Raw genomic sequence first — 14,873 nt, 5'->3', positions numbered from 1 at the left:
ACAGTCGAGTGTGTGCCATTCTGTTCCAAGGTGCATATCATGGTGCTGGGGTGTGTCTGCGAGCGTACGTATTGGGGGACGCTGGGGGAAGGTGAGCTCGGACATCAGCCAATGTCGCCGACTCAAGTCACCAAACGCGCTTGCCGTGGGGCTCCGAGGGCGTCTGAGCGCGGAGAATTGAGAATGTTCACGTGTTCATGGAGGGCCCGTCTGCGAGAGTTACGTGACGAGTGGAAGAGGAGTGCACATAGATGCGAGGCGACAAGCTTAAGGCAAAGGCTCCCCGTCCTCTGCGGGGGCCGGTGGGATCAGGTGCAGCGGCGGCCTTGAACGTTTGAACGTTGACCCTGGCTGAAACTATTATCGTTGCCTGGCAAGGAAATCGTGACGGGTGGCCACGACGAGGACTTGCGGAGTGTCCCGGGTCTAACCGCTCTGGGTGGGCGTGCCTCACTTCGAGCCTCGCGCGCTGGCACGGGCGCGCGCATGCGGACACTTGGCCACAGTGACGATGGTGCCGTTGACCCGGGTCCCAGGGTGCGCGTCGGAGTGCCTGGGCAGTGGGAACTGGTTGTCGCCTGTCCCCCGTTGAGCGCGAGGGGCGGAGGACCGTGGCGGCGACTGGCCCGAGTGTCGTCTCCAGAGTCAGCGCGCGCGCTGGGCTGGGCTGTGTGCTTCCCCATGTGAACGGGCAGAGATGTCGCCGCTTTTCCGTGGTGGTTGGCCTGCCGCCGGCGGTGACGTCATGCGCCCTGTCCAACGCCCGATCAGAGCGTTCGCTAAGCGCAGTCTTCGGACCGGCTGCGTCCGTCCGACTCCCGAGGGCCGAAGGCGTGCTGGGTACGCGACCTCGCTTGCGTGCCGGTACTTACGCGTACGCACCGTGCAGGGTCAGTCCATCCTCTTCACGTCGAGTAGCTCGTGCCTAGCTGTGAAGCCGGTCGTACTACCGCGCCCAGAAATGGCTACGTATTACTTATGCGCGCGTGCCCCAGCGTCGTTCGAGGAACGATCATCTGCTCTGGTTCACATCCCGTGAGGCCCCAAAAGAGAGGCAAGAGGACGCGCACCCCGTTTCACCTGCGGTGAGCTGGCTGCGTGCAGCGTGAGGCAGCGTGTCCGTGAGGGGTTCCGTGGTGGAATCGATCGAGGTAGATTTCTGCGCGCCCTTCCATCCGCGCGTCCGTTGACGATACGCGTGGGTAGACTCGGCGGTAATAACGCGCGGGAGCACCTGACGGTCCGGCCATTTAGCCAAGGGGTCACACATGGCTGCGGTCAGTCATCCACGGTCGTGTTGCCTGGGGATGACGTCGCGTCTATAGGACGGTCGGGCACTGTCGGCGTCGGGTGAGCGAATATTCGGGGTCTATATTAAGTATAATGCGCTACGTGACAATATCCACGAGAGACAAGGCGTGCCTCCTCACGCGAAGGCTTGGACCTGAAGCTTCCAAAGTCGCGCGTAATTTCCATCCTTCTCCAGCAGTGCTTCGTGCGTGCCAGCCTCGATGATGCCACAACCATCCATGTACCTGCAAGTGGAGCGGTCAAAACTGAACAAGCGTAATAGAGACGAGCGCACATACAGGATCAGGTCTGCGTGTCGCGTGAGCTTGCCGAAACGGTGAGATGAGAAGACCATCGTCTTGCTCCCCCGAAGCTCCCGCAGCCGGTCGAATAGATCTGCAAGGCATGTGGCATCAGCAGGTACGCCCATAGGACTTGCTGCTCCACTGCTCACCATGCTCTGCGATGGGGTCCAGCGACGCGCTCGGCTCATCGAACAACAGAAGCCCGACGCGTGCGTCCTCGCGCACGACTGAGCGCATGAACGTGCGCGCCCTGAATGCAACGTGAGCCTCGCAAATCTCCGCGACCGAGAAGAGGGTGCTCACACCGCAAGCCGCTGCATCTGCCCGCCGCTCAGCTGTGTTACAGAACGTCGGAGTCCAGCACGCGCAACCACCGCGGCAGTATCGAAGATCTTCCCGGAACGTGTCAGCGAGCCATCCGGGGGCCCGGTTGCGAGCTGGGAGTTGTTAAAGCCGAGATAGGTATTGTACTTCTCCGGTAGAGACTCGATGATCTTGGTGGCGCCACCAAGTTCAGCAGCGCGTCGGACAGCAGCGTCCGAGTGGGCTCCAGTGGGATCTCCGAGCGCGATGTTGTCTCGGATCTACGGTGGTGGATTAGATAGGGTCGACACTGTCATAGGGGTAACTCACAGACAGTGGGAAATGAGTGTAGTCCTGGAAGAGGACGGAGGTGGCGCGGCGGAGATCGCTCATCTTCAGCGTGCGGATGTCACGGCCTCCAAAGAAGATGGCACCTTCCATTGGATCATACAGACGAACTAACAATTTGAGTATGGTACTTTTGCCGGCGCCGTTCGATCCAACAATGACCTGTGTGCATATGATAAGAAAACAGGCCGTTGAGGAGACCGCAGCCATATAGCGTACGCAAAGCTGCCCCGGAAGAAGCTTGAAAGAGACGTCCTTCAGAGCATACTTATCCGCGCTGGGATACTTGAAGGACACATTCCTGGTGGGGGTTGAGTTAACGCCTATTAGCAGCACGCTGTACACAAGCGGGCGCACCGGAACTCTAGTTCAATGCCCATGTTCCCTTGGTGCGGATCCACTACAAACGGTTCCTTCCCATCAACGACCAAGTTCTTGATCCCAGGTTCATACGTCTTCTTCAGGCCGTATACCTCATCTCCGAGTGACATAGTTTTGCCCACTAGCGATTGAACTGACATCGCCAGGCCGGCGGCAGACGACTGTATGAGGTGCAGTGTAGCAAGGAGTTCTGCCATTCGAGAAGGGTTTTGCATGGCACGAATAGCAAAGGCAAGCTAGAGGGTGTATGAGCGAGAAGAGCCGACGAGTGGCAAAAGCGACTCACCTGCGGGAGGTAACTGAAACCGTTCTGGAAATGCGTCCAGAATGCACTGCCGCTTCCTGCATGGAAACCGACCGTTCTCTGTATCTCCATGAAGTCTCGGTATCCGTCACCAAGCCGGTCCGAAGCAGACGTATACTCTGAGAAGCGGTTCTGGTTGAGCAACAACACTGGAGTCGAAGAGAGTCATCCGTGCCTGAAATTGCGAACTCGGCCAGATCCCCTGCAACGATTTCCTTCCGGTGCTTTTGGCTTTGGACCGTTGCTTTCCACCCGGCAATCTTCAAGTAATCTTGATTGTCGGTCTTGACCACCCATGCTGTTCATGGTTCAGCGGAAGTTATAGTAGACAGAAAGGATAGTAATGGACGCACCCACATCGTTGTACGACGAAAATCGAAAGTAAGGCCAAAGTCGGGTCAACAATTCGGACAGAATAGTCGCAATCCCCATGTACGCAAGGTCCGTTTGTCCTCGCAGAACGTTCCAGAGTACGGCAACTTGTGTGCTGACACGAGCACCAGTTCCCAAGAGATGGACGACCGTTCCTACGCCACCCCAAAGTACGGTCTGGCCGAACATCTCCGAGTTGGATGTCGTGAGCAATTCGTTCATGATATCTGGCCTCTCGGATGTGGGCAAATCAATGCGAGCCCAGATGGCGAAGGCGCGGAGGGCCTGGTTGCGCTGAATCTTCTTGTTAATATTATTTTGCGCGCGATCCTTGACGCGATCGAGCAGGTTGGTGATGAGTGAACAAGACGCATGACCAGAGAATGCTAGGAGGAACATAGGCTTGTCTATTTCGCCTGTCTCTACTGCCTTCTCCATCTGACAGAGGCTCGGTAAAAGGAGCACAGACAGAGGTAGACACGGACGTACCATGAGCAGCATTTGTCCCTGGAACCTGGAAGGACGCGTTGGATTGAAGGGGTGCACGCGCACGAATGCCAATAGTACGCACCAGACAGACAAAGCAGGGACGAGCGACGCAGCAAGCTCTGCAGCCGCATATATGCACACCTGGAGCTTGCATCCGGGTATGACGAAGACGTCACGCACGGCGCGGGTGATATACGGGATGCCCTCTTGCACGTCTCTAAAGCCGTGCACTGCACCTGTTCCATACGTGATCCTTCCTGCGTCCGGGTGCTCCTCTTGGTAGTAGTCCCAGATACCATACTTGGTGTGGGTGACCACACGTGAGGGGTCGATGGGTTGATTCAGTAGTCTTCCATGATCGGAGATGTGGAAGAACGTCCGCATGTGCCTGGGCATAGTGAGAATGGTGAGATGGAGGGCGCAAAGGGAGCGGGGAAAACGCGCACTTATAGCACACAGGCGGAGAGAAAGCAAGGAGAAGAGCGCGGGCGGTGATTCGGCTGACGGATACTTCGCGCTTGCTGCCAAGGGCGCCATGATCCCAACGTTGACTGCGACCTCGACGAGCATCGCTTTGAGGCTTTGGAAGTACTGTGCAGCAGTGCCAGGACCCACGCTTGAAGCTTTGCTACTACCACCTATACTGTCGCCGCAGCACATGACAGCACCGAAATCCGCCGCAGACCTGTGTAGGCATGATGGAAGTGTTGGTTTCTGTGCAGGCGGTGGCCGTTCGCACTCAGGAGGGTAGGAATGGGTGAAGGTAGATCGGATGTTGCGAAAGCTGGGGGCGTGTTCGTACAGAGATAAGCAGACGGGATGAAGGTTTGAGCTTGAACGTTAACATTGATCAACGCGCGACCTTGGCGCGACCAGTGCTTACACTAGTAGTACTACTAGTAGTAGTAACTATGCAAGAGGTTACGTATAGAAGCCGGCTAGCTATCGTGATGCTCCTCTCTACTCTCTCGACGACCACCATCTGACTTACATCTGAAGACACTCACCGATCAATTCTACCGTCTCACAGCCACGTTCGACGATCTGGAAGCCCAATGTCGATGTAGCGTACCTCTACTCAGGTCAGAAGGACGCGCAGTTTTAGACTTCACCTAAATCCAACGTTTTCTCCCCCTCCTCATCAGGTCTACAAAGGTTGGCGTACCTCGAATCCTTGCAAACCCATTGCAGACTTCAACCCATAACGCCTTTGCTCAGATACAGGGCCTCTGGGCGTTTTCCACCGCCGTCATTTCCATGGCCTCCATTCACAGCTTGCCGAATGAGCTCCTCCTCGCTGTCTTTCACTATCTCGTACAAGACGCCCTTTGTGATGGCCCAACCTTCGCCCTCACGCGCTACACGAAGATGCCCTTGCGCGTCGACACGAGCCAGCTCATAGCGATCACGCACGTCTGCCACCGTTGGCGTTCGGTCGCCACCACGTATCCGCGTTTCTGGACCCGTGTCGACGGCCACCACGCGACACAGATTGTCGAGTTCCGAGCCAGATCCCTTTCTCTGCCTCTGTCTCTTTACCTCGACTCTCGGGAACCCGCGACAGTATCCCTCCCGGCCCTGGGCCATCGACAGTTCCAGCTCAACCTCTACACACTCCTCTTAGTATGGCGGAAAACAGTCCGTCGTCTCGACATGGTTGAGCGTGTCTACCCTGCATCGCCCGATCCTCCGGACTGGCTCGTCTCTCTCAGTATGCCAACCCTTCAAGTCCTTAACCTCGCGGTTGTGGTCGACGAAGAACCGGACGACCTCCATCTGCGAAGGATCGTCTTGCTTGGGGATCCTGTTTCGTCGCTCAAGGCGCTGGCTGTGTCAGGCATCACCGCGTGGACCCCAGCCAATCACTTTCCGAGTCTTACTCATCTCTACCTCTCCTTCGACTACGTTAGCGGGATCACGTCCAGCGATATCCTTTCCGTCCTCGCCAACACTCCTTGTCTGGAGTATCTTCACTTTCGCTGGCTCCAATACTTCCCCGACCTCCATGGTATCGTCGGCCTCACCATCCTCCCGCCCCCAGTCCGACTCCCTCGTCTCCGCTCGCTGCTGCTTACCGACTGCGCGGACGACTTTATTCGTCTCTTCAAACTACTCGAACTTCCTTCCCATGTCCCCATCCGTTTGCACAACTCGCAGATATGCTCCGTCGACAGGTTCTCCCTCATTTTTCCGCGGTCGCCGATGGCGAACGTCCCTGTCAGCCTTCCCCTCCACGTCGATGTGCGCATATCCAAAGACCTCGACTGCGTCCACTACGCAATCGAGCCGGACCCTTCACTCCCAGCGGCCGTACAGGCTATCGGCCCACACTTTTGGATGCATGGGACGATGACAGAACTCAAGCAAGCGCACAACTGGTTCCACATCTCTTGGAGCGACCCTCCCACCGCCCTCCCATTCACGCACGTCACCTCCATCCTCCTTGACGTTCCAGATGTCAATCCGTTCATGGTCGCTGAAGTCATATCCCACACCCCCGGACTACAGACGTTACGCACGCGTCTTTGCCCAGCGGTCGGCGCATCGTTGCCGAACTCTGCGGACATGCTCGCCACCGCTATCGCCGCCACGGAGGACCCAGGGTTGCGGCATGCGGCACGTGTAGTGCACGATGCCCGCGTTCTTTTCCTCGCCCTCGCCAAGCGAAGCCAGACACTGCGCACGCTTGGCGTCGTGTCGAACGTCTCCCCGTCCGCCGCTGGAGAACCTGCCTTCCTCACCGCGTACGCCTGCGCGCTCGGAGCGTTGGTCACCGCGCGCCCCCCCGGCGCTCTCGAACGCGTGGACATCCAATTTGGAGAGGAAGCGAAGGAGTCCGGGATGCAGATGGCGTACTTTGGTGACATCGTGGCACGGGTGGGCGTGTTCAGACTCGTGTCGCCTGGGCAGCCGTTCTTCAGCGACTTCGTGGTGCGGGACTCATGGGAGCCGGACGGTTCGGAGATGTACTGGAGCTTGAAACCGGAGCAACGGGCGAGGTTCGTGCGCTTCCCCTGAAATCAGCGGAGGTGAGCAATAATATCTGTGCCTGATGACTTTCGTTGTGACGCTGATCGTGCGATCAGATTATGAACACCATCTACGTATCTATCCACTTATCTGTCAAGATACGAGGCCGACATCAGTTTCAAAACGGTGCTTCTTCGTCAGCGTTCAAGGCAACGAGAGTCACTATATATACGTCTAGCTTCCCCCCGACCAAGTATCAAGTGCGCTAACAATGGGGTAGTGTTATCCTCGTGCGTGTACTTATGTACGACTTCCACGGCAATGCACCCCGGTGAGAGAGCTGTAACTATGTCGAAGCTCCATTCGTGGGATGTCCGAGGGCGTTCTTCAGTTGATTAATCGACACTAGTCGGATTTTCTTTCACTTCGAGTACTGTCCGCACTCAGGATGGAAGAAGCGTGCGCAGGCACGCAGCAGTAGAAAATATTCGGCATCTGACCATCAGGCACTGTTGTCAATCCTCCGATCAGAAGAGTCTGATTAAGGAGAATTGAAGACCCTATAGACCTTGGTTTCAATACAGGTTAAGCGAGATAGAATGACGATACAAAATATTGAAGGCCGCAACGGCCGCGGGACCTTTCTAGTTAGGCGTTAAGCTTTGCTTGTGCAGATATGACCCTAACCCGAGCAGTTTCGACGGCACCACCCGCTTCTCGAGCTCGCACCTTGTTCTCGATTCCCCCCACCACCCCGCCGTCCCCTCACCTTCGTTGTCCAGCCTGTTATCTGCTCTCACCCGTACCACTCCTTTGGGTTGTTTGTCTGTGTCTGTATCGTCCCCCGCATTCTCTACTCCTTACTACCGCCCATGGAAGCAAGCGAACTCGGGAGATGGACACGGTTCGCCAGCAAAGGCGGCATTGGGAAGTGCACCGCATTGGAGGACTGTATAGCGGAGCAGTCTCAGGATCTCATGTTCATGAAGGTAAGTAACTCCCACCTTCTTTCCACATGGGGGCAAAGCGTGTAACAAGGACGCTACGATCTGGGTGTGGACTTGAAGCGTTCTTCGCATGGGGGACGGGTAGCAGCGGGTAGCACGCTCATATCGTTTGGCCTTGGTCACTGTCTCGGCCTATGCCAGATGATGTTCTTGGTCTGCATACACGGATGCCTCAGGACTCGGCGTTTTCCCAATCGCTTGAGTTGTGGCCTGGAGGAACGCCTACGGTTGGCGTAGAGGTGGAGCTGCCTCAATTATCGTGTTGTTCCTGCTTTTCTCCCTGCCCTGGCCTCATACTGTGTCCGGAACGCTGATTGAGACGTCTAGGATGACGAGATCATAGTTCTCATGCAAATATCTGGTCAACCTGATACCTATCTTGTACGTCTACTGCATGCCGTCGAATTGCTTTCATTTTGATGTTGTGTACAGGGTTATTGCGAGGGCGTCGTTGGTAACTTCCACGGCGCAGCCGTTCGTTTTCACGGACGTCTCAAGAAACCAGTCCTCACGAAGCGCCAATCCACTGCTTCTCCGGTCTCCCGCCCGTCATCTTCACAGAGCGCACTCCTTGTGCGAGATCCACCCTCACCCGCCGTATCCTCAATACGTGATCTACCTTCCCCTGCCGCCTCTAGCACTCGTTTCGCACCCTCGCGTCAGGGAACGCAAGACTTCCTTTCCCCAGGGATCGAGCCCAGCCTTTCTGCGTCTAGCAACATCACCATCACGGCTGTGTCAGACTCACCAGCGACATCTCCGCTACCGGAACGCTCGATGAGCCACGAATCTTACAACACGTCAATGTCATCCATCCCGGTCACTCCTGCTGATGACAATCGGAACGACGTTGTCATCGCTCGCCACGACGATGATTCCGACACAGAATCTCTCGTTCCTCCCATCCGCCTTGACCAACTGGCCAAGGAACTCAGCGACGACAGCCCTATCGAGCACTTCAACTCCCCTGACCCTACCACCTCCCGCTTCCCTCCGGTCGACACCTCGTCGATATACTCAGAGCAGGAAGACGAAGCGACTTCCCGACTCTCAATGGCGTCGTCCGACAATGGCATGGGCAACATTGGTCTCTCTCTACTCGGAGGCCTGGGGGATGATGACGATGACGACGACGACGACGACGACAGTGATGCGGACATGCCGGCGAACAGGCGCGTCCAATCTCCGGAATCTACTCAGAACAATGACGACGCCTCGTCAAATAACTCAATACAGTCGCCTCGTGAAGAACCACAGTCGCTCGATCCATCACCACCCAGCGCTATGTCTGACCGCTCGGAATCACACTACTCGGGCTCGCCTGTAAGCGCGCGAATACCGCTTGATCCGCCTCCACCCCCGGAAACTATGCGCTCAGATTCAGACTACGGGTCCGATATGGAGGATTGGGAGGGCGCGGGCGATATCTACGACCAGTACCGGTATTCACGGTTCTCGATGGCCTCGAAGATGTCGCGGTTCTCCAAAGGTTCAATGATGTCCTTCGCAGACACGCCTCCTATCCCCTCACCGGGAGGTGAACGCCGAGGCAGCATGGACTCGATCGGTTCGCGGGATCGTAAACTGTCGAAGGCCGCCATACCCTCTCGCCTAGCGGAAGTAACCACTGCGGAATCGAATCGCGAGTCCTTGCTGGACGCCAGCCCTCTGTCCCCAGAGAGCAAGATGCAGAAGAACCGGCCCGCTCCGCTCACATTCAGGCCCGAACCGGAACCTTCGCCGCTCTTGCATGCCACGTTTGGGTCTCCGCAGGCGTCACCCACCCAGTTCACACCCGCGATGTCGGCCGCTTTTGCATCACCCACATTGGTCTCACCGCAATACCCCTCGAAAGCGGAGCCTACCACTCGGCGCGCGGAGAGTGATTCGGATAGGGAGAGTGCACGCTCCAGCGAACGACATTCGAAGGCATCCGAACACACGCAGGAACTCCTCGTCGTTCGGCGTGACAATGGAATACCAGACACCGCGGTCTCCATGAGCGCGGAGATCGTCAGCACGCCCGCGGCAGTCGAGGCGCCACTTCCCTCTCCTACAGGTTCTCCGGCAACTACAGCTCCGTCGGAACCACGCTCACCGCCCACATCCCCGCGGCGCAGAGTCACATCCTCTTCCAAGGAGAAGCGCGTCCTCGCGAACCCAGACGAGGAACCTGAGTTCGACCCTGTTCCGCCCTACAGCCCGAGAGAGCCTACCGCCCCGTTTGCCTCCAGCTCCAGGACCCCAGCGCCGGGTCCAGCGCCGATGCCGGCGGCCTCGCCCCCCTCACGGGTCATACCCCCTCCAGGCCATCCTCAAGCGCGTCCCGTAGACCCGAATCGCCCAATGGTCGGTCAGGAAGGACGGCAAAGTTTGTTCATGCCTCACCCCGGAGCGCCCAAACCCGCTACCGCGCCGTCAGGACCGATGTACAACCGCCAGCCTATGCCCCAAAACCGGCCTCCTAATGCTGGCCCACCTCCCGGGTCGTCATTCCATATCCTTGTGGTCCTCTACAACGCGCGGCGCGAGGGCCGCCCAACACCTCCTACCATATATGGACGGTTCGAGTACGACCTCTCGCTATCCATGGGCCCGGTTCCAATCACTTTTGCGATGGAACCCCAGAACAACATCCCTGCGAACCGCGCTCAGATGCCTCCCATGCCATGGGTCCCTCCAAGTCGGACAGGAACACCCGCGAGCCGCATGGCTTCCCCCGCTCCAGTCGCGCCTGGGATGGAACAGCGTCTACCTCCGCAAAGGAGCGCCACGCTACCTCCGGGGGCGATGCAGCCATCCGCGCTCGTTCCCCCAGCGCAGTTCGCGATGGCGATGGACCCTACTGGGCGGCGAAGCGCAGACCCGCCCGCCCCACAGAGGGCCGTCACGATGCTCCCACCCGTCCAAGAAGGCCCGATGGCGAATGCGGACCCTGTGGGCGGGAGGATGATGTCTCCTCCTCTGCAAGGCGCGACAGCACAGGGCGCGGACCCGGTCGGGCGTAGGATGATGTCCCCACCTATTCCTGGAGGTCCGCAAACGGCGATGGACCCCGTTGGGAGAAGGATGATGTCCCCGCCCATCGTGCTTCCACCGCCTTCACGCACGGGGAGCCCCGCTGAGGGGCTTGCGGAAGCTCTCGCTCGCCGGAACACCAAGTCGCCGCCTATCATGAACGCGGTGGACCCTATCGCGGGTCGGCGAAACGCAGGTTCGCCTGCACTGGCGAGCATCACGGCGCAAATTGACCAGGTGCTGGCTGGCGCGGGGCAGAGCCAGCCCATCCCTCGAGCGAACTTTGCGCCGACTGCGGGCGGTGCGCGGCCGCGGTCGAGGTCGTTCTCGGGCATGTCGAATGGGTTGTCAGTTCGAGTGAATGTACTGGGCGAGAAGAGGTGCGCGCCCAACAGGTTTTGACCGTAGTAGATAGTTTCCGCTGACAGATGGAACATGGACAGTCGGGATGATTCTTTCCCTCTCACGTCATCTGGCCCGCTCTCACCGCCTTTGTCTCCGATCCGACCGCTCCAGATCACGACCAAGCGCTCCAAATCAGCGATGGCCGCCACACCCACCGTCGCGGCGAACGTCGCGGCGCCGCAGCGCGCGATGGTATCGCACTCGCCCACGGTGATCCGGGGTGTTCACGCGCCGTCGCCGCTAGCGCAATCGCAGAACAACAACGTACCAGCTGTACGTTCGCCCCCACCTCGATCTTCCACGAGCCCGCTTCCAGCAGCTTCTCCTTCGCCAGCTCTGGGCGCTCTCCCCTCCGACCACGAATCCGAAGGGCCACTACATCTAGATCAGGATCAAGATGGCGGCGATGCCCCGCAATATCCCTCGACACCTGTGCTTCGCTCCGCCCAGCGCTCGCCCGTACCGCAGATGCAATCGCCACTATCGTCGCTTCCAGAGACCCTGGGTTTCAACAGGTCCTCGCCGCCATCCTCGCCGAAATCGGCCTTCTTGCCCTCAGTGCCGTCTTCGCCCCACGTCGTTCGTCACAGTCGGTCCGCCATCCTCCCCAAAAGGTCTTCCGACCTCTCATCATCCCCTCGGCGCTCCCGGACCGCGTCGCAGACTCTGTTCGATGCGCGGCCATCAATCGAGAGCATGTCGTCCCCTCAGTCCATCTCTGAAGAGCTTCTGGATGGCAGCGGGACGCAGGGCCTGCGCTTCAGCAAGAAGGCCGCGCCGCTCGTAACGATGGCCCCGCTCCGGCTCGTGACAAGCCACCAGTCGATGAAAAGCCACCAGTCACTGCAATCGATCTCGAGCCCTGTCAGCCTCGGGACGAGCGAATTCACGATGGAGCAGGACACGGTGCAAGTGCAAGACACGGACTTCGAGCTCGTGAAGCCCACCCTCCCCCTTTCGCCGTTCGGGGACAGCTTCGAGTCGCTCCCGCTGCCAAGCCCACGCCCCGGCGAGGGCTTCCTGCGCACGGACAGCCCCGCGATGTCGAGCATTTCCATCGGCAGCTTCCGCTCGCCCGGGACGGCGTCCCCCAACGAAATGTCCGCGCGCCTGAGCGCCGCTAGCGCAAGCGCAAGCGGGAGTGGGAGCGCAGAGGTGCATCGGCAACGTGAGCAGCGGTGGGTCCAGGCGCTGGCATCGACGCCTCCCGCACAAGCGCGCAAGAGCAAGAAGGTTCGGAAGATGGTCGTTGACGGCGTGCCGGCGTCGGTGCGATACCAGGTGTGGGCGATGGTGATGGACAGCAAGGCGAAGCGCATGGACGGGCTGTACCAAAAGCTCGCGGACCGCGAGAAGGTCGCCGCCGCGGCGGACATCGAGCGCGACATCCGGGCGTCGTTTGTGGACAAGCCGGAGCTGCAAGACGGGTCGCTCGCCAAGTTGCTCAAGGTGTACTTGACGATGGTTCCGGACGTCACGTACTCAAGAGGTGTGTGCGGTGTGGACACTCGATGATGGTCTGGGCTGACGTTATTATGCTCCTCAGGGCTTGTGTTGATTGCGGCGCAGCTGTTGATGCAGTCCCCAGAGGAAGACGCATTCTGGACGTTCGTTGCGCTCATGGACTCCCATCTTCGGCCGTACTTCTCCAGTACCAGTGTGCAGCTGGAGGTCGATGCGTCGCTCTTTGGCCGCGCGGTGGAGGCGAACGAGCCGGTTGTGGCGAAGAAGCTCTTTGGTGATATGGGCGTCAAGCCGATCCAAGTCATCTACACTTTGTTCGTCGTTTCGTACCATGTCAGATGGCGCTCCAGCTCACGTTGGTTGTGGCATTTAGGTTCACTACCGCTTTTGTCGATGCACTCCCTCCGGACTACCTCGTCCGCCTTTGGGATGTGTTCCTGTTCGACGGTGCGTGCTTGTGTTGCTATGACTTGTCTGGTGCTCATCGCCTCTCGATAGGCGTCTCCTTCCTTTTCCGTGCCGGGATCGCTCTCTTCACGTGGAGCAAAGAGAAGATCATGCAATGTACTTCTCCGGATGCTGCCCTAGACATGCTCTTCCATCCCACGTCCCTCCCCGCCAACCCCGACGCTTTCATTGACATGTGCCTTTCAGCGAAGCTGAAGGACAGCGATCTCCAAAAGCAACGTTCGAAGATTGAGAGCCAAGTCCGGCGCCGCACGGCGCAGGCTCGTCCCTCACCGATCTCGCCCACCACTCCGGCTACCATCTCCCTCCCCCGAAATGCCTTCTAGACAGGGCGACCTCCGTCTGCGCGTCTGTCGATATATTCCCGTTCGTATACATACCCCTTCGCATGCATTCTACCGTAGATGTCACTTCACCTCCCCATGCATCTCTAATGACCCACGCAACGCATTATGTACTAATGTATCGCTCACCATCCACCTTCCGCGTCATCTCCAGCTTTCGCTCCGCTGTGCACTTGCAATGCTACATTCTGTCACCATCGTTGCCTCACGCATTACTCTCCGAGTGTTCTTAGTACTCACACAGGAATGGCACTCGCCATTTCGTTCGCCACCTCGATCATGGTCGCCTTCGTGTCTTGTTTATGCCAAGGACAGGGCTGCCACACATGTGCTTCCTGATCTGTGTCGATCGAGCACTCTAGATCTCAGACAGTTCACGAGCACCGCGAAGCCATTCTATTGGAAAGTTGGTCAGTAGTCTTCTCCCCCACTGATTATCCGTGCATGGGGAACTTACAAACAGAACTTGGTATCCAAGAGCCAAGACAGACTAACGATTCCCTCGGACCCCGGCTTCAATGGATCTAGAGCACACGTGGATGCGCATGTTGTCCTGCAATGCCGCTTAGTATGGCGAGCTCCACAATCTGCCCTACCTTGATGCCGTCTGCCGCGAGACCCTCTGTCTACGTCTCATATGTGTCTTCCCCTTTCCCGGCCTTCTTTCTCTCGCTCACCTCGACATCAATTCGCCCACAGCTTCCCCCGGTGTCGATCCTCTTTCGCGAAACGCGCGAGGACGCGGTCCTGCCGCTCTCGCGGCCGTTCAGTATGCGCGACAGGACGCGGTCCGAGGCACGTCGGTGTGCATCGCGAACCGCTCCGCGAATCGCAACAAGGCGATCTGGGGCGAGGACGCGCGCGCGTCGGGCGTGTACTCGAACATGTGCGTGCGTGTTCCCAAGATGTTAAACCTGGCGCATCGGGGCCTGACGAGCCTTCCTTCTGCCTTGTACGTAGGATGACGTTCCTCGGCGGCGGGCTGACTTTCTCATGCCGCGCGCGGACCGCGGACGTCCCGTCCGGGCGTATGTCACGAAAGGGGGAAGCCGGCGGTGGAGGTACGACTACGTCCCCTCTGACCTCGACGGGAGCGGGCTCGCGCGCGTCGGCGCGGTCGAGGGCCCCGGGTCAGAACTTCCGAGGCCGCACGATGCCGGATTGGGAGGAGGTGGGGAGAGAGTATGAGGCCGTGGCGAGGCTGTACCGCACCGAGTGGCAGGGCTTCGTGGCCGACGACGTGGACGAGGCGTCGGCCTTCTGGGATATTCCTGTGCACCTGGAGGAAGAGGAGGAGGAGGAAGAAGAGGAAGAGGAGGCCTGGTATCTCGTGGGCTTCCCCGACTAGTAGGCCAAGCTGGCTCCGCTTCCCGGCCCCTATCGCCTTGCCCTTGAACTTGTATAA

The 14,873-nt window shown here is 58.7% G+C and overlaps 4 protein-coding genes across 4 annotated transcripts; 3 read left to right on the top strand and 1 right to left on the bottom strand.

The window, feature by feature from the left end:
* Positions 1 to 1,426: 1,426 nt before the first annotated feature.
* Positions 1,427 to 4,188, bottom strand: BXZ73DRAFT_88240 (HlyB/MsbA family ABC transporter; the record flags this gene model as incomplete). The annotated part of the gene is made up of 13 exons (XM_048024877.1): positions 1,427 to 1,535; positions 1,590 to 1,686; positions 1,745 to 1,845; positions 1,899 to 2,179; positions 2,229 to 2,408; positions 2,466 to 2,547; positions 2,604 to 2,863; positions 2,914 to 3,050; positions 3,107 to 3,229; positions 3,285 to 3,741; positions 3,793 to 3,817; positions 3,875 to 4,007; positions 4,029 to 4,188. The coding sequence occupies 13 exons, from the start codon at positions 4,186 to 4,188 to the stop codon at positions 1,427 to 1,429; spliced, it is 2,145 nt and encodes a 714-aa protein (XP_047881332.1).
* An 858-nt stretch (positions 4,189 to 5,046) lies between these two features.
* Positions 5,047 to 5,964, top strand: BXZ73DRAFT_4076 (uncharacterized protein; the record flags this gene model as incomplete). Its single annotated transcript, XM_048018638.1, has 1 exon — positions 5,047 to 5,964. A coding segment is annotated over one exon (918 nt), but the record flags the coding sequence as incomplete, so codon positions are not given.
* A 1,670-nt stretch (positions 5,965 to 7,634) lies between these two features.
* BXZ73DRAFT_4281 (uncharacterized protein) lies at positions 7,635 to 8,303 on the top strand (the record flags this gene model as incomplete). Its single annotated transcript, XM_048019028.1, has 3 exons — positions 7,635 to 7,751; positions 8,097 to 8,150; positions 8,202 to 8,303. Coding segments are annotated over 3 exons (273 nt in total), but the record flags the coding sequence as incomplete, so codon positions are not given.
* Positions 8,304 to 10,034: 1,731 nt separating this feature from the next.
* BXZ73DRAFT_41510 (RabGAP/TBC) lies at positions 10,035 to 13,450 on the top strand (the record flags this gene model as incomplete). The annotated part of the gene is made up of 9 exons (XM_048018784.1): positions 10,035 to 10,092; positions 10,633 to 10,706; positions 11,046 to 11,134; positions 11,216 to 11,975; positions 12,015 to 12,292; positions 12,419 to 12,681; positions 12,739 to 12,970; positions 13,030 to 13,103; positions 13,155 to 13,450. The coding sequence occupies 9 exons, from the start codon at positions 10,035 to 10,037 to the stop codon at positions 13,448 to 13,450; spliced, it is 2,124 nt and encodes a 707-aa protein (XP_047881329.1).
* Positions 13,451 to 14,873: the final 1,423 nt, after the last annotated feature.

This window comes from Epithele typhae (genome assembly GCF_022376455.1).
Source record: "Epithele typhae strain CBS 203.58 chromosome Unknown BXZ73scaffold_6, whole genome shotgun sequence".
Classification (NCBI taxonomy): Eukaryota; Fungi; Basidiomycota; class Agaricomycetes; order Polyporales; family Epitheliaceae; genus Epithele; species Epithele typhae.
The sequence above is the reverse complement of the archived record's forward strand: the minus strand, read 5'-3'. Positions and strand labels throughout refer to the sequence as shown.